The 19,550-nt window shown below is 59.4% G+C and overlaps 1 protein-coding gene across 3 annotated transcripts in view; it reads left to right on the plus strand.

Moving 5' to 3' along the window:
• Positions 1–19,550, plus strand: part of MAD1L1 (mitotic arrest deficient 1 like 1) — a 160,217-nt gene that overhangs the window by 15,752 nt on the left and 124,915 nt on the right. For all 3 annotated transcript variants that reach the window (XR_013813608.1, XM_079772904.1, XM_079772905.1), the window contains 3 exons: positions 2,439–2,569; positions 2,727–2,841; positions 5,188–5,249. Coding sequence is in view for 2 of the 3 variants with exons in the window: in XM_079772904.1 (XP_079629030.1) it covers positions 2,439–2,569; positions 2,727–2,841; positions 5,188–5,249 (308 nt within the window). In the remaining variant the exon portion in view is untranslated. The remainder of the gene's footprint in view (positions 1–2,438; positions 2,570–2,726; positions 2,842–5,187; positions 5,250–19,550) is intronic.

Below are 19,550 nucleotides of genomic sequence, written 5' to 3' on the forward strand. Positions count from 1 at the left end.
AGCTCCTGTGTTGAGTGTCTGCCCCCTGGTAGTCAGTGCGCATCATAGTGACCAGTCATTCCACCATTTGGTCATTTGCATATTAGCCTTTTATTATGTAGGATACGCTGTAGATGAGACCCCCTAGAACCATAAGAAATGCAAAAAATTCACTGTTAACTCATTCTCGAATTGCCCCCACTTAAAATCAAATTGCCCCCTCCCACCCTGTGGGGCATGTGCTGCACCTTGGGAACCACTGGGTTTGATACTCTTCCTCTCTGAACTTCATTTCTGAATACATACACGTATACCATGGATTTGTAATCTCTTCTCCACCTACCTCACTGGGTTGTCATGAGGAGGTTCTGAGCTAATAAACCTAGAAATGTTTCATCAAGTAAGTGATGTCTATACGGGAAGGGATGGTTATTTTTAAGCTCACGGGTACCCTCACAGGTGGCAGGTGCTGATGGGGGAGGGCATGATTATTTCCTGGAACTGTAGCTATGGAAGCTTTGCAGAGGGTTCCGCTGGCCTGGGAGGGGAGGGCTCTGGCCAGCAGCCCTGCAGTGGTGGTCGTCCCTGGAGGCGCTGGCCAGGGGGGCGCTAGGGGGGCGGTGAGGCCGAAGGGGGAGTAACTGTCAAACCTTCCTGCTTGGCGCCATTCTTTAAATTGTACGTGGCCGTTTCACAGCTGTACGTGCTCAGGGCGGGGCTTCAATCTCCTGGAGCGGGGCGGGGGCTGGGCCAGGGTGGGGCCAGGCGGGCAAGAGGGCGGGTTTAGCTGCTGCCCCCGGCGAGGTTCAGTGCACTTCTGCTACAGAGACTGCGCTGCTGCAGAGACGGTGCTCCTGCTGTCGAGGAGGATGGGTCTGACCCTGGGAGGCCCTCGGGCCTGCCTCCACTGGGGTCTGGAGTTGTAGGGAGGAGAGGCGTGCCCGGCCCCAGCGGAGGGGGCCTGGCAGCAGCGGGCCACAGGCCCCGGGTGCCTCGGGGGCGCTGACGGATCGTCACCAACATGCTATTGTTGTGGGTGCCCATGGTGGGGTGTGGGCTGCGGCTACCCCCGAGGCTGGGTCTTCTCCCCGTCCTGTCAGCCTCCCCGTTCCCCTGAAGGTGCGGGGGCTGGGGTAGGGTGTCCGTGCAGGGGGATTGGAAGAGCTCCCCGTGGCCTCTTCCTCTTCCTTCTTTGCAGTCCGGGCTCCTGTCAGGCGCTCTCCTCAGAACCCCGGGAACTTGGCTCTGGCTACCCCGCCCCTCCGTGGCTGCCTGCCGCCCCCACTCGGCTCTCCCTGGCTGCCCGCCTGTCAGGAGGCTGCCAGGGCGCCCTGCTGCAGGCAGCTTGGTCCTGGGGCAGGGGGTGGGGGTGTGGGGAGCAGCTCCAGTGAAGTTTAGTAAACCCCGGTCCGCCTTGGGATTTGGCTGCAGGGCTGCGGGGGAGTCTGCCTGGGCGGGACGAAATTGCGTGAGACCTTAAGTCCCGCCCCCTGGCCCCACAGCCCTGCCCACCCTGGTGAACGGTCCTGACGCCGTCCCGGATAATTTGCATATTCCTCTATTTTTAGTATGATTGATTTCAGAGAAGAAAGAGAGAGTGAGAGAGAGAGAGAGAGAAATATAAATGACGAGAGAGAATCATCGATCAGCTGCCTCCTACATGCCCCCTACTGGGGATCAAGCCCATAACCTGGGCATGTACCCTTGACTGGAATCGAACCTGGGACCCTTCAGTCCATAGGCTGACGCTCTATCCACTGAGCCAGACTGGCCAGGGCCCCACTACCTCTTTCCTGCCCCTCATCCTCCTTCCTGCAGCCCTTGGCCCACTTCTCGGGGTTTACATGCCTGATGCCTGTCTTTTCTGCCAGGCTCCAGGCTCTTCCTTGCAGAGACCCCATCTGCGTCGCCTGGCCCCACTGTGTGACTCAGTGCCTGGCACAGAGAGGGCCCCGTTCGTGTTGGTGTTTTTTTTTTTTTTTTGGTGTTTGTTGAATGGCTGACTGATGTGGTCCCGGTCTCAGACTCATAGCTGTTTTGTGACTTGTCCCTCATGGGTGCCAGCTGTCTCCGTTGTGTCCTGAGAGACCTCGAGATGGTGAAGGAAGGCTGTCCTCCCGTGGAAAAGACGCAGTTGTTACCTGTGTGTTAGAGCAGCGGGAGCAGGCCCCGCACGGGGAGCAGATGTTTTACTGGTGTTTGTTCAGGGCCTTTGCTGAGTGTCCTTGGGCCCGACGTGTCTTCGGCTCCTGCCTCGGAGGGCAGCACAGCAGCATGGCACTGGCCTGTGCTCCACTGTGGGCACTGCCCTGGGGTGAACGCGGAGCCCCAGCACAGAGGCACGCCCGGGGCAGGCAGGGAGGCTTTCCGGAGAAGGGGACTGGGTCACGGAGGTCGCTGAAGAACTGGGGCAGTATGGCATCCATGACTTTCTCCTCTCTGTCCCTGGCCTCAACCAGGATTTGGAGCAGAAGCTGTTCCTGCAGGAGCAGGATTCTGCGATTGTGAAGAACATGAAGTCTGAGCTGGTGCGGTTGCCCAAGATGGAGCGGGAGCTGAAGCAGCTGAAGGAGGAAAATGCCTATCTGCGGTGAGTCAGGCGCAGGCGGTGGGGCGGGCGCAGGTGGTGGGTGGTAGCCTCCATGGGTTAGTTCTCAGGGGTTCCAGTGTGCAGCCCAATGCTCCTGGGCTCCTGGACTCGTCTCCAGGCCACATGGCGAGTGAGTGACTTTATTTCTGCGCCTCAGGGAGATGCGAGAGACCAACGGGCTGCTCAGGGAAGAAGTGGAGGGGCTGCAGCGGAAGCTGAGCCGTCAGGAGAAGATGCAGGAAAACTTGGTTGACCTGGAGCTGGAGAAGGAGGTGAGGGCCTGAGCTGGTGAGCTACTTCCTGGGGGAGGGGGGTGGGCGGGAGGGGGGCCTGGCTGCAAGAGGACTCTGGGTGTTTCACCTCAACAAGGGAGGCCGCTGTGCTGGTGTGGTGGTCAGACTGCTGGCCTCAAAGACGGCCCTATCCTGACCCCAGAATGGCAAGTCTGTTCTCACAGGTGGCAGAGGGGACTGAGGGTGCTGATCAGCTGGCCAGTGTGGCCACAGGGACTTGGCGGGCAAGAGGAGGCTGAGGAGGTGGTGCGATCGTCAGGATTTCACCTGCCACTGCTGGTGGCACTGAAGATGGAGGAAGGGGCCATGAGCCCAGGACTGTGGGCACCTCTGGGAGCTGGAAAAGGAGAAGTGGATTCTTCCCTTAGAGCCTCCTGCTGCCACCTTGATTTTAGCCTAGTGAGGCCCCTGTGCTCAGACTACTGAACCACAGGGCTCTGACGTCGTACATCTGTGCAGTCCTAAGCCACGGTAGTAATAGGAACACTGACACGGATGGTGTCTGAAAGGAACGTTGTGGCGTGTGAGACGTGGAAGGAACATTGTGGCGTGTGGGACGTGGAAGGAACGTCGTTGGCGTGTGGGGCGTGGAAGGAACGTCGGCGTGTGGGGCGTGGAAGGAACGTCGTTGGCGTGTGGGACGTGGAAGGAACGTCGTTGGCGTGTGGGGCGTGGAAGGAACGTTGTTCCCACTCCCGGACATGAAGGGCACCTGTGCTGAGTATTCTCCCTGTGTCCGCTGTGGGGATCACAGGTGGCGTTTGTGAGACAGTGGAAGTTGTCGGTGCTGAAAACGTGCCAGTCCTGTGGGCAGATGAGGCTGAGGTTCCCAGAAACTCTCTGTGTTGTCCAGTGCTCATGAGTTTGGACCAAAACTTAGGCCTCCGGCTCCTGGCCCGGGTCGTTGTGTCCTGCATGGCTTCCCGTGGCGGCACTCTGTCGCCCCACCTCTCTGGTTTGCCGGCACAGACCGTGCCACCGCTGCCCAGTCTCCAGACGGGTGAGAATGGTGTGGAGCTCTCCCTCTCAGAGTCCCAGACCACTGAGTCCTGCTGGGCCCGACCCCTGAGCCCAGAGGAGGTCCAGGGCAGCCTGAGGCATCCCGGGGCCTGGGCAGAGCGCCTCTCAGATGCTGGCTCTTGTAGGCACTGAGCCTGAAAAGACAGCCCTGGAGCTGAGCAGTTTCTTCTCTGGACAGAGTTTATTTTGAAATTGGTTAAGATTTTGGCTCTAGAATCACACGCCTAGTTTAAACCTGCCATGGGAGCTTGCTGGCTGTGTGACCCTGGGCAAGTTACTTAACCTCTCTGTTCACCTATATGATGAGCAATAACCGTGTTGGTTGTAGGGCTGAAAGTGCTAGCCAAGCCATGCCTGGCACTAGTAGGGGCTCAGGGGATACTTGAGTGATGGAGTGAATGCATTCAGAGCCCTGTGCTTGGCTCCAGGTGCAGGTGGCAGGTCAGAGGCCTGGGTCTGCCCTCACATTGGTTACATTCGGGAGGAGCAGCTGTGTGAAACACAGGGCAAGCCAGCCTGTGGGCGTGCTGGGCAGGGGAGGTCCACCACCTCCTGTTCTCAGGGCTGGCTCTCCTGTGGGGCCGTGGGGCCTGGCCGCCACGTCAGGGGAGGGTTTGGTTCTAGGGCTTAGTTCGTCTGCCCTATGGCTGGGGGTCCTGAGAGCCCCTGGAAGGTGGAGTGAGGCAGCAGGGCCTTGTGGGCTCAGCCAACTGCAGGACCACCAGCAGGCTGTTCCCCGGCCCCGTCCTCTCACCGCCGGGCTCTGACAGGACGTGTGGGAGCGGGAAGGAGCGAGGTGAGGCGTGCAGTGGAGCCTCAGGGATTGGGAAGCAGCCCGTCTGCTCTGGAGCAGAGGTGGCGCGTTTCTGCTTTAGCTCGGGCCGAGGGCAGGGTCCTCGGGGGGGGGGGGGGGGGGACGGGACCCTTTCCTCTGCCAAGGGCCATTGGGTGTTTATCACATCACTCGCGGCCACATCTACTGACCAACTTAGAAATCACGTTGGTCTGAAAAGCTCCCAGACTTACTGAACTTTGAGTCCCGCCTACGGTTGCCGTGGCAGGGCAGACCCAGCGCGGCGGCCTCGGGCGGACGTTCCACCCCGCTCTAAAGGAGGGAGACTTAGCCTGCAGCATCACTGTCGGCTTCGTGGGGTGACAGTTGGTGTGGAAATCAGTGGGCGCACGGTGGGTGGGAGACAGTAGGTGGGGCGTGGGGGTGAAGGGAGAGCAGGAGGGCTGTGAAGCCCTTGCAAAGCAGATGGTGGGGGCGCGGTGCTCTGGGTTCTACCCTCCGTGTCTTTTCAGAGGCTGCTGGCGAAGCTGCAGAGCTGGGAGAGACTGGACCAGAGCACGGGCTTGAGCATCAGGTAGGCGGAGGGGGCTGGCGCCGGTGTCCCCTTCTCGGTGCAGTTAGCGCCTTTGGCAGATGGGCCCAGCCTCCCACCCCTCTCCAGCAGAGGCCCTGGCAGCGCTGCTGGGAGCTTCTTCCTCGGGCAGCTCAGGAAGTCGGTGCCCCTCCCTGCCCGGTCTTCGTAGCACCCTCACGTGGGAACGAGGTGGGCAGGGCTGGACACCGGGGTGGGCTGGCCCAGCTCTTCCTGCCCAAAGGTGGCTTAGCTGGCCAGGCTGCTCACCGCGGCCATGGTGTGACGTCTGCCCTCGGCACCTGCCCTCACGTGCTGCGCTTTAGTCCCCCTCTCACCCTGGCCCCCACCCGGGTCCTGCTGAGAGAACCAGCAAGCTCACAGCGTGCGATCCCGAGTGCGCAGTAAAGGGTTTAGGCTGGAAACAAGTCTGCGTACGCGCAGCCGGGAGTGGCAGGTGTTTGGCTGCATTGTTGGGCTGGATTGAAGGACTTTCTCTTGTACGGACTGAGGAAGTGATTGTTTCTGGGGAGCGCATTCCTATTAGGTGCTCGTGATGAGGGGCAGTGGGCTGTGTTTAGGGTGAAAAGGAAAACACGGTGACAGGGTGGTTGTCCTAGTCAGGCCCTTGCAGCGGTTTCCCCTCCTTGTCTGATGGACCATCCAGCAAGTGCGGCAGGAGGCAGAGTGGCAGCTGCTGGGGCTGTCGGGCGGCCCTCCCGGGCACAGACCTGAGGGGCCGAGCTGGGCCTGGTCCTCTGGTGGGGAGGACGGGCAGGACGGGCATCTTTACCCCAGCTGTCTTCAGGGGCACTGCCCGTCTTTCTCCAGCATTGCTGCTGCCCGGGCCCCTGGCACCCCCAGACCACCGCCTCAGCAGCCTGTCTGCCTCGCTGCCCCCTTCTGGCGGCGGCGGGGGGGCAGGGCAGAAAGCTCGTCATCTGGATTAGTCCTGGTGCCCGGGTAGGGTCTGTGGTGTTAGGGAGCCTCGTGCTGTGCACCTGCTGCACGGTTCTGAGGCCTTAGTTTCCCAGTGTCTCCTGGAGCCTGGCCGAGGGGGGAGCCCTGTTAGAGAGCTGCCTGTGATTGCGCGGGGATCGCTGCTCTCAGCCCGCAGCTGCTCCCGCTGGCATGACGGGCTCCAGCTGTCCACGCCTCACAGGTCCTCCTCATTTTCCTTTCGTCTCTGAGTCAGAGGACAGACGGGGCTGCTGTTTCCTCTTGAACTCCACCTGCAGAACTCAGACTCACAGAGGGCGGCCCAGCAGGGCCCACGTGTCTCATGCTTCCTCCTGTTCTCCGGGCTTATTAACTCACCCGAAAGCTCCCCGCCTGCCTCAGGCACACTCGTCAGGAGAGAAACCTCCGTGACTTCTCTCTTGTGCAGGAGATCAGAGGCCCCGGCGGCGGGTGACACCAGCTGCTGAGCGCCCAGTGGGCCTCAGCCGCAGCGTCAGTCCGGCCCACAGGCCGTGGCCCGGGGCTCCATGGCCAGGAGGGAAGGGCAGCCGCTCCGTGCTCCCTCGGCCATTTTCCCGTCGCTGGGAAGGGAATGCAGTGCTTGCTCGTGGCGCTCCTGGGGTTTAAGACGGTGACTTAGAACTGCCTGCACCTGGGAGGCTGCCTGCTGGGAGGCAGGAGATCCTCCCCGCGGCGAGGCCCGGTGCTCTCTCCCGTGCTCTGTGGTTGGTTGTGTCTGGGGCCACCTCTGGGGCCCCTTGGGGACCTCTGCTCCTCACCTTTCCTGTCCCCACTGGGCATCGGGGGCAGGCCTTCGCCTCCGCAGTGCGTGCTCCACTTGAGTGGGTCCGTGTGTCGTGTAGCAGGCAGTGGTCTCAGAGCCATGCTGAGAGGATGCCGTCACCAGAACCACCTGGGAGTGTGGCACAAATGCAGACTCCTGGGCTGAACCTCGGCCCAGCGGTCAGCCTGTCCACGCGCTGGACTTGAGTCTTGGGGTGACCTTGAACACCGTGAAGAGGGGCTGGCCATCTTTTGCTGCTTTTTGGCACTTAGAGATGCTGAGCAGGGAGCACTGAGTGTGGAGGGGGAGATGGCAGCGGGATGCAGGACAGGGACACGCCGAGCCCTCTGCAGGCGGGGTCCCTGCAGGAGGGTGTCCGAGGGGGGACGGCACTGTCTGGGAGGTGTGTGCTGAGGGTGATGCCACCTGGAGGGGGGGGGGGGGGGCGTCTGCCACGACTGGGTCTCAGCTGGTCGCCTCTTGTCACCCTTGCGGGGTTCAGTGCGCAGAGATGCGGAGGGCTGCTCAGAGCCTGCAAAGGTGGGTGGATGTCTGTCTGGCCCCGGCTTGGCCCCCGTGTGTGGGGTGGTCTCTGTGCCTCTGCTCCCCCATCCGTAAATGGAAAGGCTTTTCTAGAACATTGGGTTCCCAGCAGGGCTCATGGGTCTCTGAGAGTTTGATGACGTCACAGACTTTCTCCTCACGACAACACACGTTTGCATGTGCGCGTGTAGACACGACTTTGCATGCCAGTTCAGGACCCACTACCCTGAAGCATGATCAGCGGCTCTGCCGGCAGCAAGTTGGGGTTTGGGAGACGCCCCGAAGCAGGGATTCGAGGGGCTGGAGGGCATTTCGGCTCGGCCTGCTGGGCTTGAATCTGTTTAGCTTTTAGGTGAAGGTGCTGTCTGTCATTATTTTGGGACCGAGACCACTCATTTGGGGCATGTCATGAGCCCAGGCTCTGGTCGGTGTCCAGTGCTTCTGTGGGTTTTTGAGAGCTGTCACCACTAGGTGGCGCCCCCTCCCCCGCCCCCGTGATTCCGGCTCCCAGTGACCTCAGGAGCTGCCCAGCCCTGGAGCTGCCCTGAGTTTAGGCCTGCGGCTCCTCCTGGCCCACTGCCGGCCCCCAGGCGACTTCCTGCCAAAACCAGGTTTGGTTGTGCGGGAGTGGCGGTGGTCTGCGGTCTGACAGTCCTGCCTGCCTTTGGGTGGCCACCCGGTCACTGTTGACTGTCCCACCTGCTCTGTTCTTTTTATGTTTTTAATATGTTTTCATTGATTTTAGAGAGAGAAACACTGATCCGTTGCCTCCTGCACCCTACCTGACGGGGGATCGAACCCGCATCTCGGGTATGTGCCCTGACCGGGAATCAAACCGGTGACCTGTTGGTGCACGGGATGATGCCCAACCCACCGAGCCACTCCTCAGGGCCACCTGCTCTGTTCTTGACCAGCCACTTGACGTTCCTTCACTCCTGGGGTCTGGGAGCCCACGTTCGGAGTGAGCCTTCTCTGCGTGGAGCGCCTCTGGACGGGACCGCCCCTCTCCTGGGTTTGCAGGGGCTCTGTGGCCGCATGTCGGGACAGAGATCACCTGGCGAGCCCAAATCCCCAAGGCGTCCACGAAGAAATGGGCTCAGGAGGGCAGGACAGTGGTCACTCTCCTCCCACTTTGGGATTTCTTACATCCCAAGGAGCCCAGAGGTACTGGGGGACGCGTTGGCTGGTGGGTAACCACTGTTGACCTGAAGGGGAACCCCGCATCTGCCAGAGCAGCTTGTCCACCATGGGGATGCCGACACCTGTCTCCAGCACCTGGCCGGGGCCCAGGCAGGGTGGGCCTCATCTTTGCCTCAGAGCCGTGGGTGTGAGGGAATGGGCACAGGCCGCGTCAGGCGGGCTCTGATGGGGAGGAGGGAGGCGAGTCTGGTCCTGGCTGTTCCATCCCAGGACTGTGAAGGGGCCTGCGCCATTCCTTGGCAGCAGTGCGGAGGGCGGTGTGCGGAGGGGACGGGGTGTGGACTGTGAAGGCTGGGCCGCGCCTCTGGGCAGTGTGGTCTGTTGGGGGAATGATTTGAAGGCACTGGATGAAGGTGGGCACCAGGAGGCACCCTTCGACGTGTCTGTGCCAACCTAGGCAGGATGCTTGGGGCACTGGGGAAAGAAGTAACCGAGAGGCTGGTGGGCAAAATGGAGGACAGTTCACCCGGAGTGAGGTGCTTGTCCTCGGGAGTTAATGCACTCACCCTGTCGTGGAAGGAGGGGACCCCCAGCCATCTCAGTGGGTGCAGAAGCAGCATCTAAACGGCAGCCTGAGGTGCTGGTGGGGCAGATGCTTCCAGGCGAGCTGGGCGCGGCGTCCGTGCTTCTGTGTGAGGTGGGGCCCGAGCAGGGCCGCCATGGGAAGGGGAGCGGGCAGGGGACCCGCTGGCAGAGGAAGAGAGAAGCCTGTCTTTGCTTGGAGGTGACGAGGTTTTGATGCAGGAAGTCCCACAGAATCGATAAAAAGCCACTGAAGACGTGAACTTAGCAGGGTCACAGGACCCGAGGAAGTACACATACATTGATTTAGTTTCTGTGTCCTGGCAGCCAGCATGTGGAAGTCCATCCCGTTTACACCAGAAACACGAAATCCTCAGGGATGAGTGAACACAGTCTGTGTAAGATCTGTACACTGACAACTGGAAGCGGTTGCTGAGAGAAATTACAGATAACCTAGCGGTAAAATAAATGGAGGGAGGCATTGATTTCGTGGGCTGGACACCCAGCGCTGTCAGGAGGTCAGTTTGCTGAAATTGCTCCACACGTGCCCCCCAGTTAAGTCCCAGCAGGCTTTTTGACAGAAATCGACGAACCGATTCTGAAACTTCCATAGAAATGAGCCGGAACGGGAATGGCTGCAGCGTTCCGAAAAAGAACAGGTACAGGGCTCACTGTGGCTGGTTTCAGGACACACCGGACTGCGTTCCTCACGACCGCGCAGTCCCGGTGCGGAGAGACCTGCGCTCAGTGGAACGGTGTTCAGGAACACCCACGAGGGTGGAGGTGATTGAATCTGGGGAAGGCGAGGTGGTAATTCGGTGGGAGACTTTTCAACACCCGGTGCTGGGCCAGGGCGACGGCCGAGGCACTCCCTCCGGCGCAGACTTCAGGGTGCAAACCAGAGTTCCTAGAACCCCAAAACACGAACCACCAATGGAAAAACGGCGACGGTAGAGTTCACCAACATTTAAAGCCTTTGCTCTCAAAAGACTTCAGAAGAAAAGGCAAGCTGCGGGCCGGAGAAAACCTTCCCAGGTGTGCGTGGCGGAAGCCTCGTCTGCGTGGTGTGATCGCAGGCGCCTTTCCCATCCGTAGGAGGACCAGATGTAAGCCATGGGCAAGAGACGGACGAAGACGTTTACGAGAGGAACGATGGGAACGGCGAGTGAGGAGAGGAGAGGTGCTCGGCACCGTCGTCCCGGGAGCACGCAGCCCGCGGGGAGCACTGCTGCTGCCCAGCTCCCTGGCCATAGGTCGACACGTAACCACTGAGCACCCGGCCGGACTGGGTGCTGCTTAAAGCCTTCACTCTGGGAAGGAGCCCATCCCCTGAGCTTGTCCAAGGCCCACGGGCGGCCCAGGCTCTGCCAGCTCGCCTGGACTCGGGGACTTGGAGCCAGTGGCGGGGGCTCAGAGGGCAGCCATTTCCTGTGGTTGATAGAGACAGCGGAGCGAGTGCCGGCGGAGAGGAGAAGTGGCGTGGTCTTCGTCCCCCATCTCGCCTCACAGCGGGCCTGTGTCACAGCTCCCTGGCGCTGTCACATGCTCTAGTGGTGCCTGGGGTGCCCTTCGTGGAGAATGGGACTGAGAGGTGCCCCCCGAGGTTGGCAGCCAGGGCAGACTGCTCTCACCCCGTGCAGCCTTGTAGGCAATGCTGGTACATTCTGGTGCATCTTTCTAGAATGTGGGTGCACCTGCAAGCGTTATGCACCCCCTTAGGTGGGCTCACACTGTAATGCTGCCCTGCACCCCGCATGCCCTTAGTCTCCCCCAGGTTTTGGCAGCTGCACCCGTGGCTGGACGGTTATGTTGGCAAGCGCTCTGCAGTGTGGGTGAGCCCTGCGGCCCCTCAGGCCCCCTGTCGGCCATGTCGGTGGTTTCCGGTGGGTGTTAGTTCTCCACTAAGCAGTGCTGGGTAGGTTGGGTAAATTCTTAGACGTAGAATTTTTACTCAGAAGAGACCTGCCTTTGAAATGGAGCTGGTGCTAATGGCCCCGGGAGCGTGCTCCTCCCATTTCCATCATGTGGGTGCCACCTGCTCTGGGCAGTGCGCTCTCACAGGTCCCAGAGGCAGAGGCTCAGCGAAGCCACCGGGAGTGCGGGCAGGGCTCGTGCTGGGGCTGTTAGGAAGCAGGCTGAGCACTTGGTTTTGGCGAGGGCCTTGTCAGGGAGCACGGGCTGCGGGTGGAGTCCCTCTGCCAACAAGCCTCTCATTTCCTAGAGGAGCCGGCGGGCTCGTGGCAGGGACACTCTGTCCCTTTGTGCCGAGTCTGGCCTGGTTTCAGTCAGGCCAGAAGGGCGTGATCGTACCTGTCAGTGAGTCCAGCTTGATGGGCTGGAGGGCTGCTGAGGGTGCGGGGCAGGGCGGCTGGGAGGCAGGTGGGTTTTGCTGGCTCTGAAGCCTGCCTGCTCCCCCGCCTCCAAACTGCTGACCGTCACCTGGAGCGGAGGCTGCAGCCGACAGTGCTGACCTGGACGTTTCCCAAAAGCACTTGTAGGCTGGCCAGGCGACAAGTCTTGGGAACGCGTTTCCCTGATGTGTGAGGCCAATTAGGAGGACAGCGAGGGGAGTGCACCATTCCTCCTGCGAGGAGCTCATTGACCACTGGACCCTTCATTACCCAGTCGCTGTGGCGGCTCGTCACCCTCGTCCTGCCCATCCATACGGGAGCTGTCGGGGCGTGGGAAGCGGGAGCTGTCAGCATCTCGGTCCCTTTAATTGGTCTTGGCTGGTTTTCTTTAGACGGGGAGGCGGAGGGGAGGGAGAAGTGCTTTACCTTCTGGGTCCTTGTGAGCCCGCCCGCCCTTCTGGTCTTCCTGCTGATGCCCCGGCTTCTCTGTTGTTAGCTGGTTGTCAGCATTCAGACAGGAGACAGTCCGACTGTCATGTCTCTGACCGCAGCAGGGCAGGCGTCCCGCAGGGGGCATCTTGGGCTGAAATCTGAAGGGAGCGTTACGTGGTGAAGAGGGGAGGTTTCTGCTGAGCCCATGGGGTGGGGCGAGGAGAGGATGAGCACCCAGGACAAGACAGCGGCCCGGGGCAGGCCGGGAGAAGCCCAGGCGGCCCTGGGGCCGTGCCGGGAGGTCTCCCCTCCTCGGTGAAGGTTGAAGTAGCTGACCAGCTACGAATGAGTCTGCTTTGGAACACCCAGCAGCCCCGCGCTTCCTGGGAGAAGGCCATGGACGTTCTTAGGGTCCGCCTGTGTTTAGTCTGGATGGAAGCCTTCCTGCCTGTTCTGTCCCTTACCTGTGTCTTTTCTGTTGTTGTTAATCCTCACACGGGCATATTTTTCCATTGATTTTTAGAGACAGTGAAAGGGAGCGGGAGAGACAGAGAGAGAAACATTGATGTGAGAGAGACACATCAACTGCGGCTGGGGATTGAGTCTGCAACTGAGGTATGTGCTCTTGCCTGGAATTGAACCTGGGACCCTTCAGTCTGCAGGCCAATGCTCTAACCACTGAGCAACGGGCCAGGGCACTTACCTGTGTCTTTGAAGGGAGAGGTGCCTGGATGGGCCACAGAGAGCCAATGAGCCCTGCTCGGGAGGAGGCTGCTCCCTTGCCCGGAGTGGGCTGTGGCAGGGACCTTCATGAAGACGGGCTCTGGAACTGGAGAGGGAGACAGACCGAGTGGGTTCTGTTTCTGGCCAACACCGGCATCAGTGTCCTCTGAGACCTTGAAAGCACTGACCACAGCTTCCGCCTGCAGCTCTCAGGGTTCTTTTAAATGAGGAGGATTTCCAAGGCGCTGGCATGTGCGTGTTTGCACGTGTGTCTGCATGTTTGCATGTGTGTATCTGCGAGGCCTGCGGACAGCCTGGTCAGCTTTGCCAGCAGGAGGCGATCCTCACCTCACTGAGGGGCGGCAGGGGTGTCTGGGGGCACCTGTGCCTCCAGGGACGTGCAGTCGTCCAGCACAGCCTCCCTGCCTTGGGCCCCTGCCTGGGAGGGAGCACAGTCCTCCCTCGGAGCCCAGCAGACCCCGCCGGAAGCTGGGGAGAGTGGGCGGGGCTGGGGCCACCTGGGGCCCCTGACACGAGCAGGACTGGCAACTCCCCTGGTCTGCGACCGACGGGACGAGATGCGAAAACAAAACCCTTGGCTCTCAGGTCCGTGCTCAGTGACCTGGGAGCGGGGCCAAGAAGGCGTCGGCGGCGTGGGAGCGGCTGGGCTGGTGGAGAAAGCACTTCTTGAAACAGGTGGTGGTGGAGGTGCACGTCCGTCCGATGCTGGCCTCTGGTGGGGCGAGGAGCCAGCATTCCTACGTGGTCATTGCTTCTGGTCACCGCCTTCCGTGGCAGCTACAGGCCGGTGCTGCTGCGTTTTACTGAACAGAGCCCTGAGCCTCCTGCTGGGAAGAGGCGGAGGGGCAGGGGAGAAGCCGTGGGCCTGACGCCCGGCCGGCCTGCTTCCGTGGCTCCCGCACCTCCCCCTGATGGCTCCTTTGTCTGCGTGCTTTCCGACACGCTGTGGGTTTCTGAGCCTGCAGCGCGGGTCGGGGAGTGTTCCCCCCGAGACGAAGGTGCCCGTTAGGCTCGGGCAGTGCCCAGAGCCTGGGGTTGGGAGTTTCCGGACATTCCTGAGCTTTACGGGGTCAGGCATGTGCTGGGTGCTGGGGAGTGTTGACTAAACAAATGAAGAGCCACCTATTGTTCCAGGAAAGTGGGTTTATTCAGGAACAACAAACAGTTGCAATTTGGAACATGCGGCTGATGGTGTAAGGCCACTAAACTGCAAGTCCAGAGACAGAGGGAGCAATGTTCCGGGCCAGCGGAAAGGCCAGTGCAGAGGCATCTGAAGACGGAGAGTCCAGTGGAGGACACGGAGTTGGAAGTGCAGTGGCTTTTCATTGGCGGAGTGGTTGCCGGGCGAGGGTAGTAGAAGAGTAGAAGCATCTTCCTGTTTGGGCAGTTGTCCATGAGTGGTGGGCAGGAGAGCGCCCCCTGCAGGCCTCCCAACTCCAGCTGAAATGCCTTTCTGTGTGTTGTCCTCGCAGGATGCAGCTGCAGGTTGGCAGGGCTGTTCTGAGCACTCCCAGGCCCTCGTGTTGGGCCCGGCCCCGGAACAGCTGGTTCTGGCCTGAGGCTGGGGGCATGTTGCAGCAGAGGAAGTGGCTTGTGCAAACACAAGCGGGAGGGAGTGGGTGTGCTGGGAGATGTCCTGTAGTCCTCAGGGTGCTCGCCAGAGTGCGTGGTGGGTGAGCGTGGAGAAGGGGCAGGGAGCAGATCCTGACGGTGTTCTGGGTCACGCTGAGGATGGGGCTGCATCCTGAGGTGACAGGTGGGCACACCCATTGGTGGGCCTCTGTCCTCCCCGAACTCGCTGAGAGGGCCTGGGACCTTGGCTAGGCCACACCTGCTGGGTCTGCGTGCTTTCCGACACGCTGCGGGTTTCTGAGCCTGCAGCGCGGGTCGGGGAGTGTTCCCCCCCGAGACGAAGGTGCCCGTTAGGCTCGGGCAGTGCCCAGAGCCTGGGGTTGGGAGTTTCCGTCAAGCTGCAGGCTGGTCAGAGTGGACGAGGGGGTGGCTCTCACTGCTGGAAGCCTGCAGCTGGGAAGGTGTCAGGTCAAGGCCAGGCTCTTTCCAGTCTGTCCTTCCCTGTCCTCTGTAGGCGAGTGCCTGCTCCCCCCTGACCCCCGCCCTCTCCTGAAGGACTGTGATTTGGGGAAACATCGATCACGTATTTATTTTTTGCACATTTATCTGCGGACTGGCCATCTGCCAGACCGGGGCTGGCTCTGGGGCTGTGGAGTCACAGAGCGCAGCCTCTGACCTCACCGCGCGGGGACAGCCTTGCCGTGGCCTTTTCCGGGAGCATCCCACTGGGAGACAAACCTTGGTTGTGTTTCTGCTGGATGTGAATAATGACGGTGGGCAGACGGCCAGCCTTTCTCCGTTCTGGACAGCGTGGCTGCCGAGAGGCTGCAGGGTTTGTTGTAGGACAGTCCCTGCTCTGACGAGGCCTTCACTGGCCGACAGGACACCCCTTTCCCGGCTGCGGTCGCCCTGGAGGGCTGACTGCTCGAGAACTCCCCGGCCCATTCAGCCGGTGTCTCACTCGCTCTGCCTCCCAGCTCTGGGGGTGAAGCAGGGAGGTGCCTCCACGTGGCAGAGGAGGGACCAGAGATGCCAAGGTCGTCCAGCCAGTTTGTGGCGCCCTTGTCGGGTTGCTGGGCTGGTCCTGGCACATGGTGGGCTCTGCCCTCCATAAGCTCCATCCATCTGGCCGGCCGCATGGTGCCATGCAGCTGGGTCCTGCGTCTCTGTGAGCAGGTCAGTCTGCTGCTGGCACTCACAGGCTTCTGACAGGGAGCTGCCTATCCACTTAGCCCAGCAGCACGAGGCACATGCGGGCAGGAAGCCCATCCGCTGACGGCAGCTCTTTAAGACCTGATGGCTCCCAGCTGAACTCGCAGGGAGGGCCTGGAGCCTGCGGGCTGACCTGCCTTTGCTCGGGCTGGGCACCTTCTGCAGCTCAGACTTGCTCTTCATGGGGGAGGCTCTGCGGCAGCACGGGACAGTAATTATCAGGGAGAGGAAGGTGTTTTAACTTCTGAGGCGGCACCCCAATACTGTCTCGTTTGTGGAGGAGGCCGAGTTAGAAGATTATCAATTAACTAGAGGCCCAATGCACGAAGATTCGTGCAAGAATGGGCCTTCCTTCCCCTGGCTGCCGGCACCGCCTTTGCTCTGGCCTGGAGCCGCCTTTCCACCTTCCCACGCTGCCCAGAGGCCCGGAGCGGCTGGGGTGGTGCGGAACGCCTGCATTGTTGCCATGGCGATGACGCAAGCATCTGGCCGCTCAGCGCCTGTGTATGCAAATTAACCCATCATATTTGTTGGGTTAATTTGCATACTCCTGATTGGCTGGTGGGCGTCACAAAGGTACGGTCAATTTGCATCTTTCTCTCTTATTAGTGTAGATTCTTTATTACGTGAAACTACTTTCCAGTTTCGTGGCACCAACAGTCCTCCGCAGTGGGGTGGGCGCTGGCTGCTGCCCGCCTTGAACCGACAGTGGGTGGAGTCCAGGTGGAGGATGGTTAGACACAGCTTTCTGTCTCCCATGTGCTCGTCCTGGTGCCTGCTCTTCCTGTGTTGCTTGAGTTCACTGCAGTTAGGTCTCGGCGTATCTTTTCTCTTATTAGGATTGTAGTTACAAAATGCAGCCTCGCTCATCTTTTGCAATAGGTAAGTTGTCACTTGCTGGTTTGAGAGAAGGCTCCTTAAGTTGAACTAACTTCTATGGGAAAATTAGATTTGTTTTTACTAAATTGAGAAGAGTCACTGGTAACTATTACTGGTGTTTCGCTGTGGGCATTATTATTGTTTACTAGTAGCCCTGCGCACGAATCCGTGCGCCAGTAGCTCGCTGCTGCCCTCCTGTAGCTCTCTGCCTGCTGCCCCGCCCTCCTGTAGCTCCTCCCTCCCTCTTTGCCCCCCCTCATAGCTTGCTGCCCTGCCCCCTCCTGTAGCTTTCTGCCGCCTGCTTGTAGTTCGCTGCCCCACCCTCCTGCAGATCCGTGATCCCGTCATTACGCCTCATGGCATAATGGATAATTAGCCTATTCCTCTCTCATATGGGATTAGAGCTTAGCTGCAGTGTCCTAGATGGCCCAGTAGGAGTCTTAGGATACAAGGACTTTTGGTAACAGACAGCGTACTCTCTTGTTTTAGCCATTGAGCAGGCGAGATTTGTTTTTCACTTACAGTGGGCACCTGGGATGGCTGTTGGGGGAAGGCTGGCCAGTTTTTCCTAGAGAGTCAGGCAGTAAGAGCTAGGGCCTTGTGGCCATGAGGTCTCTGTGCATGTCGCATGGACGGGGGCGGCCTCCCTTTTGGCCAGGTGGGCACTCTCCCTGATGACACTGGGCGTGCCCAGGGCAAGCAGGACCCTTGGTGACCCTGTCGGGAAGGTGCCACAGACGGTGAGGGGTGCGGCCGTGTCCCTGTCACCCTTGATATCTGAAAGTGGGTGTGACCGCTGCTTCAGGGTATAGGGCTGGCCACCCAACTCAGAGCCGCGCCGCCTCCTTTCCCAGTGGCTTCTGCAAACACAGGATCCTGGCGTCGCTGTCTTCCCTGTGTCTGGTTTGGGAGCATCTGCGCACAGGATGCGACCGTGCTTGAGGGTAGTGAGTGGAATGGAACCGAGTGCTTGACTGGGTGTCCGAGTCCCGGATTCAGCACCTGTTGAGCGGGGGTTGCACTGTACAGTCAGTCTCTCTGTGGGCCTGGGGGCCCCTGAAGGCAACTTCTTCTTCTTTTTAAAAAAAATATATTTTATTGGAGTTTTACAGAGAGGAAGGGAGAGGGATAGTTAGAAACATTGATGAGAGAGAAACATCGATCAGCTGCCTCCTGCACACCCCCTATTGGGTATGTGCCCGCAAACCAAGGTACATGCCCTTGACCGGATCGAACCCGGGACCCTTGAGTCCGCAGGCCGACAATCTGGGCATATGCCCTGACTGGAAATTGAACCATGACCTCCTGGTTCATAGCACAACACTCAACCACTGAGCCATGTGGCTGGGCACCAGTTCCCATTCTTCCCAGAGCTCCACACTCTCGATCCACTGAGCCACACCGGTTAGGGCAAGGCGACTTCCTCTTGAGTGAAGAATGCAGAAGGCGGAGGCCCTTGCCGATTGGCTCCCAGGGCTGAGAGACGCTCCTTTCAGTCTTGCCTCCGTTCTGGTGGCCGAGTTCCCAGAAACAGGTGTTGCAGTCCCATCTGTTGCACTGAACAGGCGTTTGTTGAGCGATCACTGCGTGGCAGACCCGAGTGGAAGGCAGCACAGCGAGCAAGAGTGTCGTCACGGCTCAGGTGCTGAGGGGCGGGCTGGGGCTCCTTCTGGGGGGAAGATGTCTTTCCAGGAGGGGCGGCCACCAGAGCTGGGCTGGGGGCACCGCGTCTACCCCCCCACACCATGGCTGAGCCACTGAGGAAGCTGGGGTGGGAGCTGCCAGCTGCCGTGCAGGAGTGGAGACGAGCCATCTTGGTCAGCCTTGTTCCCTTCCTGCTGGTCTGCAGCCCCTCCTGAGGGGGTGAGCCCTGCCGCTTCCCAGCGCCCTCCTCCCGCTGCCCGGGCGGCCTGACTCTGTCCCGTGTCCACTCGCTCCTCGCCAGGAGCGGAGCCTGTGTGGTTGTACAGAGGGCTGTGCTGGTCTCCCTCAGATCCCGTCACGGTGTGGAGACTTCCATTTCCTGACAACCCTTGCCAATTAGCTTTATTTAATTATCTCCCAGGGCTAAGCTTGAATACATTTTGTGTTAAATTCACAGTTTCCCCCTTTCTAAACGACATGGACTTAATATCCTTGTTAAAATCTGATTAAAACTAAAATTGAGTTTTTTGAAGTCTGATTATTCCATGAAATGGAATTTTTAAACCTAATTACTGCTGGATTTGCATATGCTTTTCAGCACCATTGAAAAGAAAGTTGAAGTAAATGTATTAATGGCATCCTTTCCTGTCGTTTCCTTGGGGCGTGGCAGGTGGGAGGGACGCGGCTTTCTTTCCCTCCGTAGGCAGATTGTCTGAGACTGTTCCTCGGAGGGTCAGCTCCCACGGAGTCTGAGCTCAGCCTCACTCTCCTCCGCCTGTGCCCTCTGCCAGCTCACACGGGCGACGGCCTTTCGAGGGTACGTGGCTGCCCGCCCTTCTCCCTGTCGTGCAGGCGCTTACCTTTGAGGAGGAGGATGGGAGGGGGATAATGATTGTAGCCTCTGGGGCCTCCCCTTTCGGTCCCAAAGGTGGATTTATAATTAATAGCTACCTTTATCCTAATGCTGGATCATATTGGTATCGTTAAAAGTAGAAACAAACTCACTCTTTTATATATATACTAGTGGCCCGGTGCACAGATTTGTGCACATTGAAAGGAAATTAGAAAAATATTTTAACTTTGCTCTCCGCCCTTTCTCTATAACAGAAGTGTCAACCAAATTCACGATCGACAATGACAGATCGAAACACGTGCGATTGGCGCCAGTGAGAGCTTTATGTGTATCGTGCATATGTGAGTCAACTTAGCCTCTTATAGATATAGGACAAACTTGCTTAACCCTTTGCACTCGCTTGCTTTTTTCTCGATTCCTTTATTGTAATGCTAACCTTGTCGAGTCACACTTGACATCCGAGTGCAAAAGGTTAATTATATATGGGACAGACCTGCTTTCTGATGCAGCTAAACTTTTTCCAGCCCAGTGAAGCACCCCAACTTCTCTTTTAGGCAATTGTCAGCAACACAGCAGGAAATATCAACACGAAGCAATTATTATTGTAG

The sequence above is a fragment of the Cnephaeus nilssonii genome (genome assembly GCF_951640355.1).
Source record: "Cnephaeus nilssonii genome assembly, chromosome: 5".
NCBI classification, from domain to species: Eukaryota; Metazoa; Chordata; class Mammalia; order Chiroptera; family Vespertilionidae; genus Cnephaeus; species Cnephaeus nilssonii.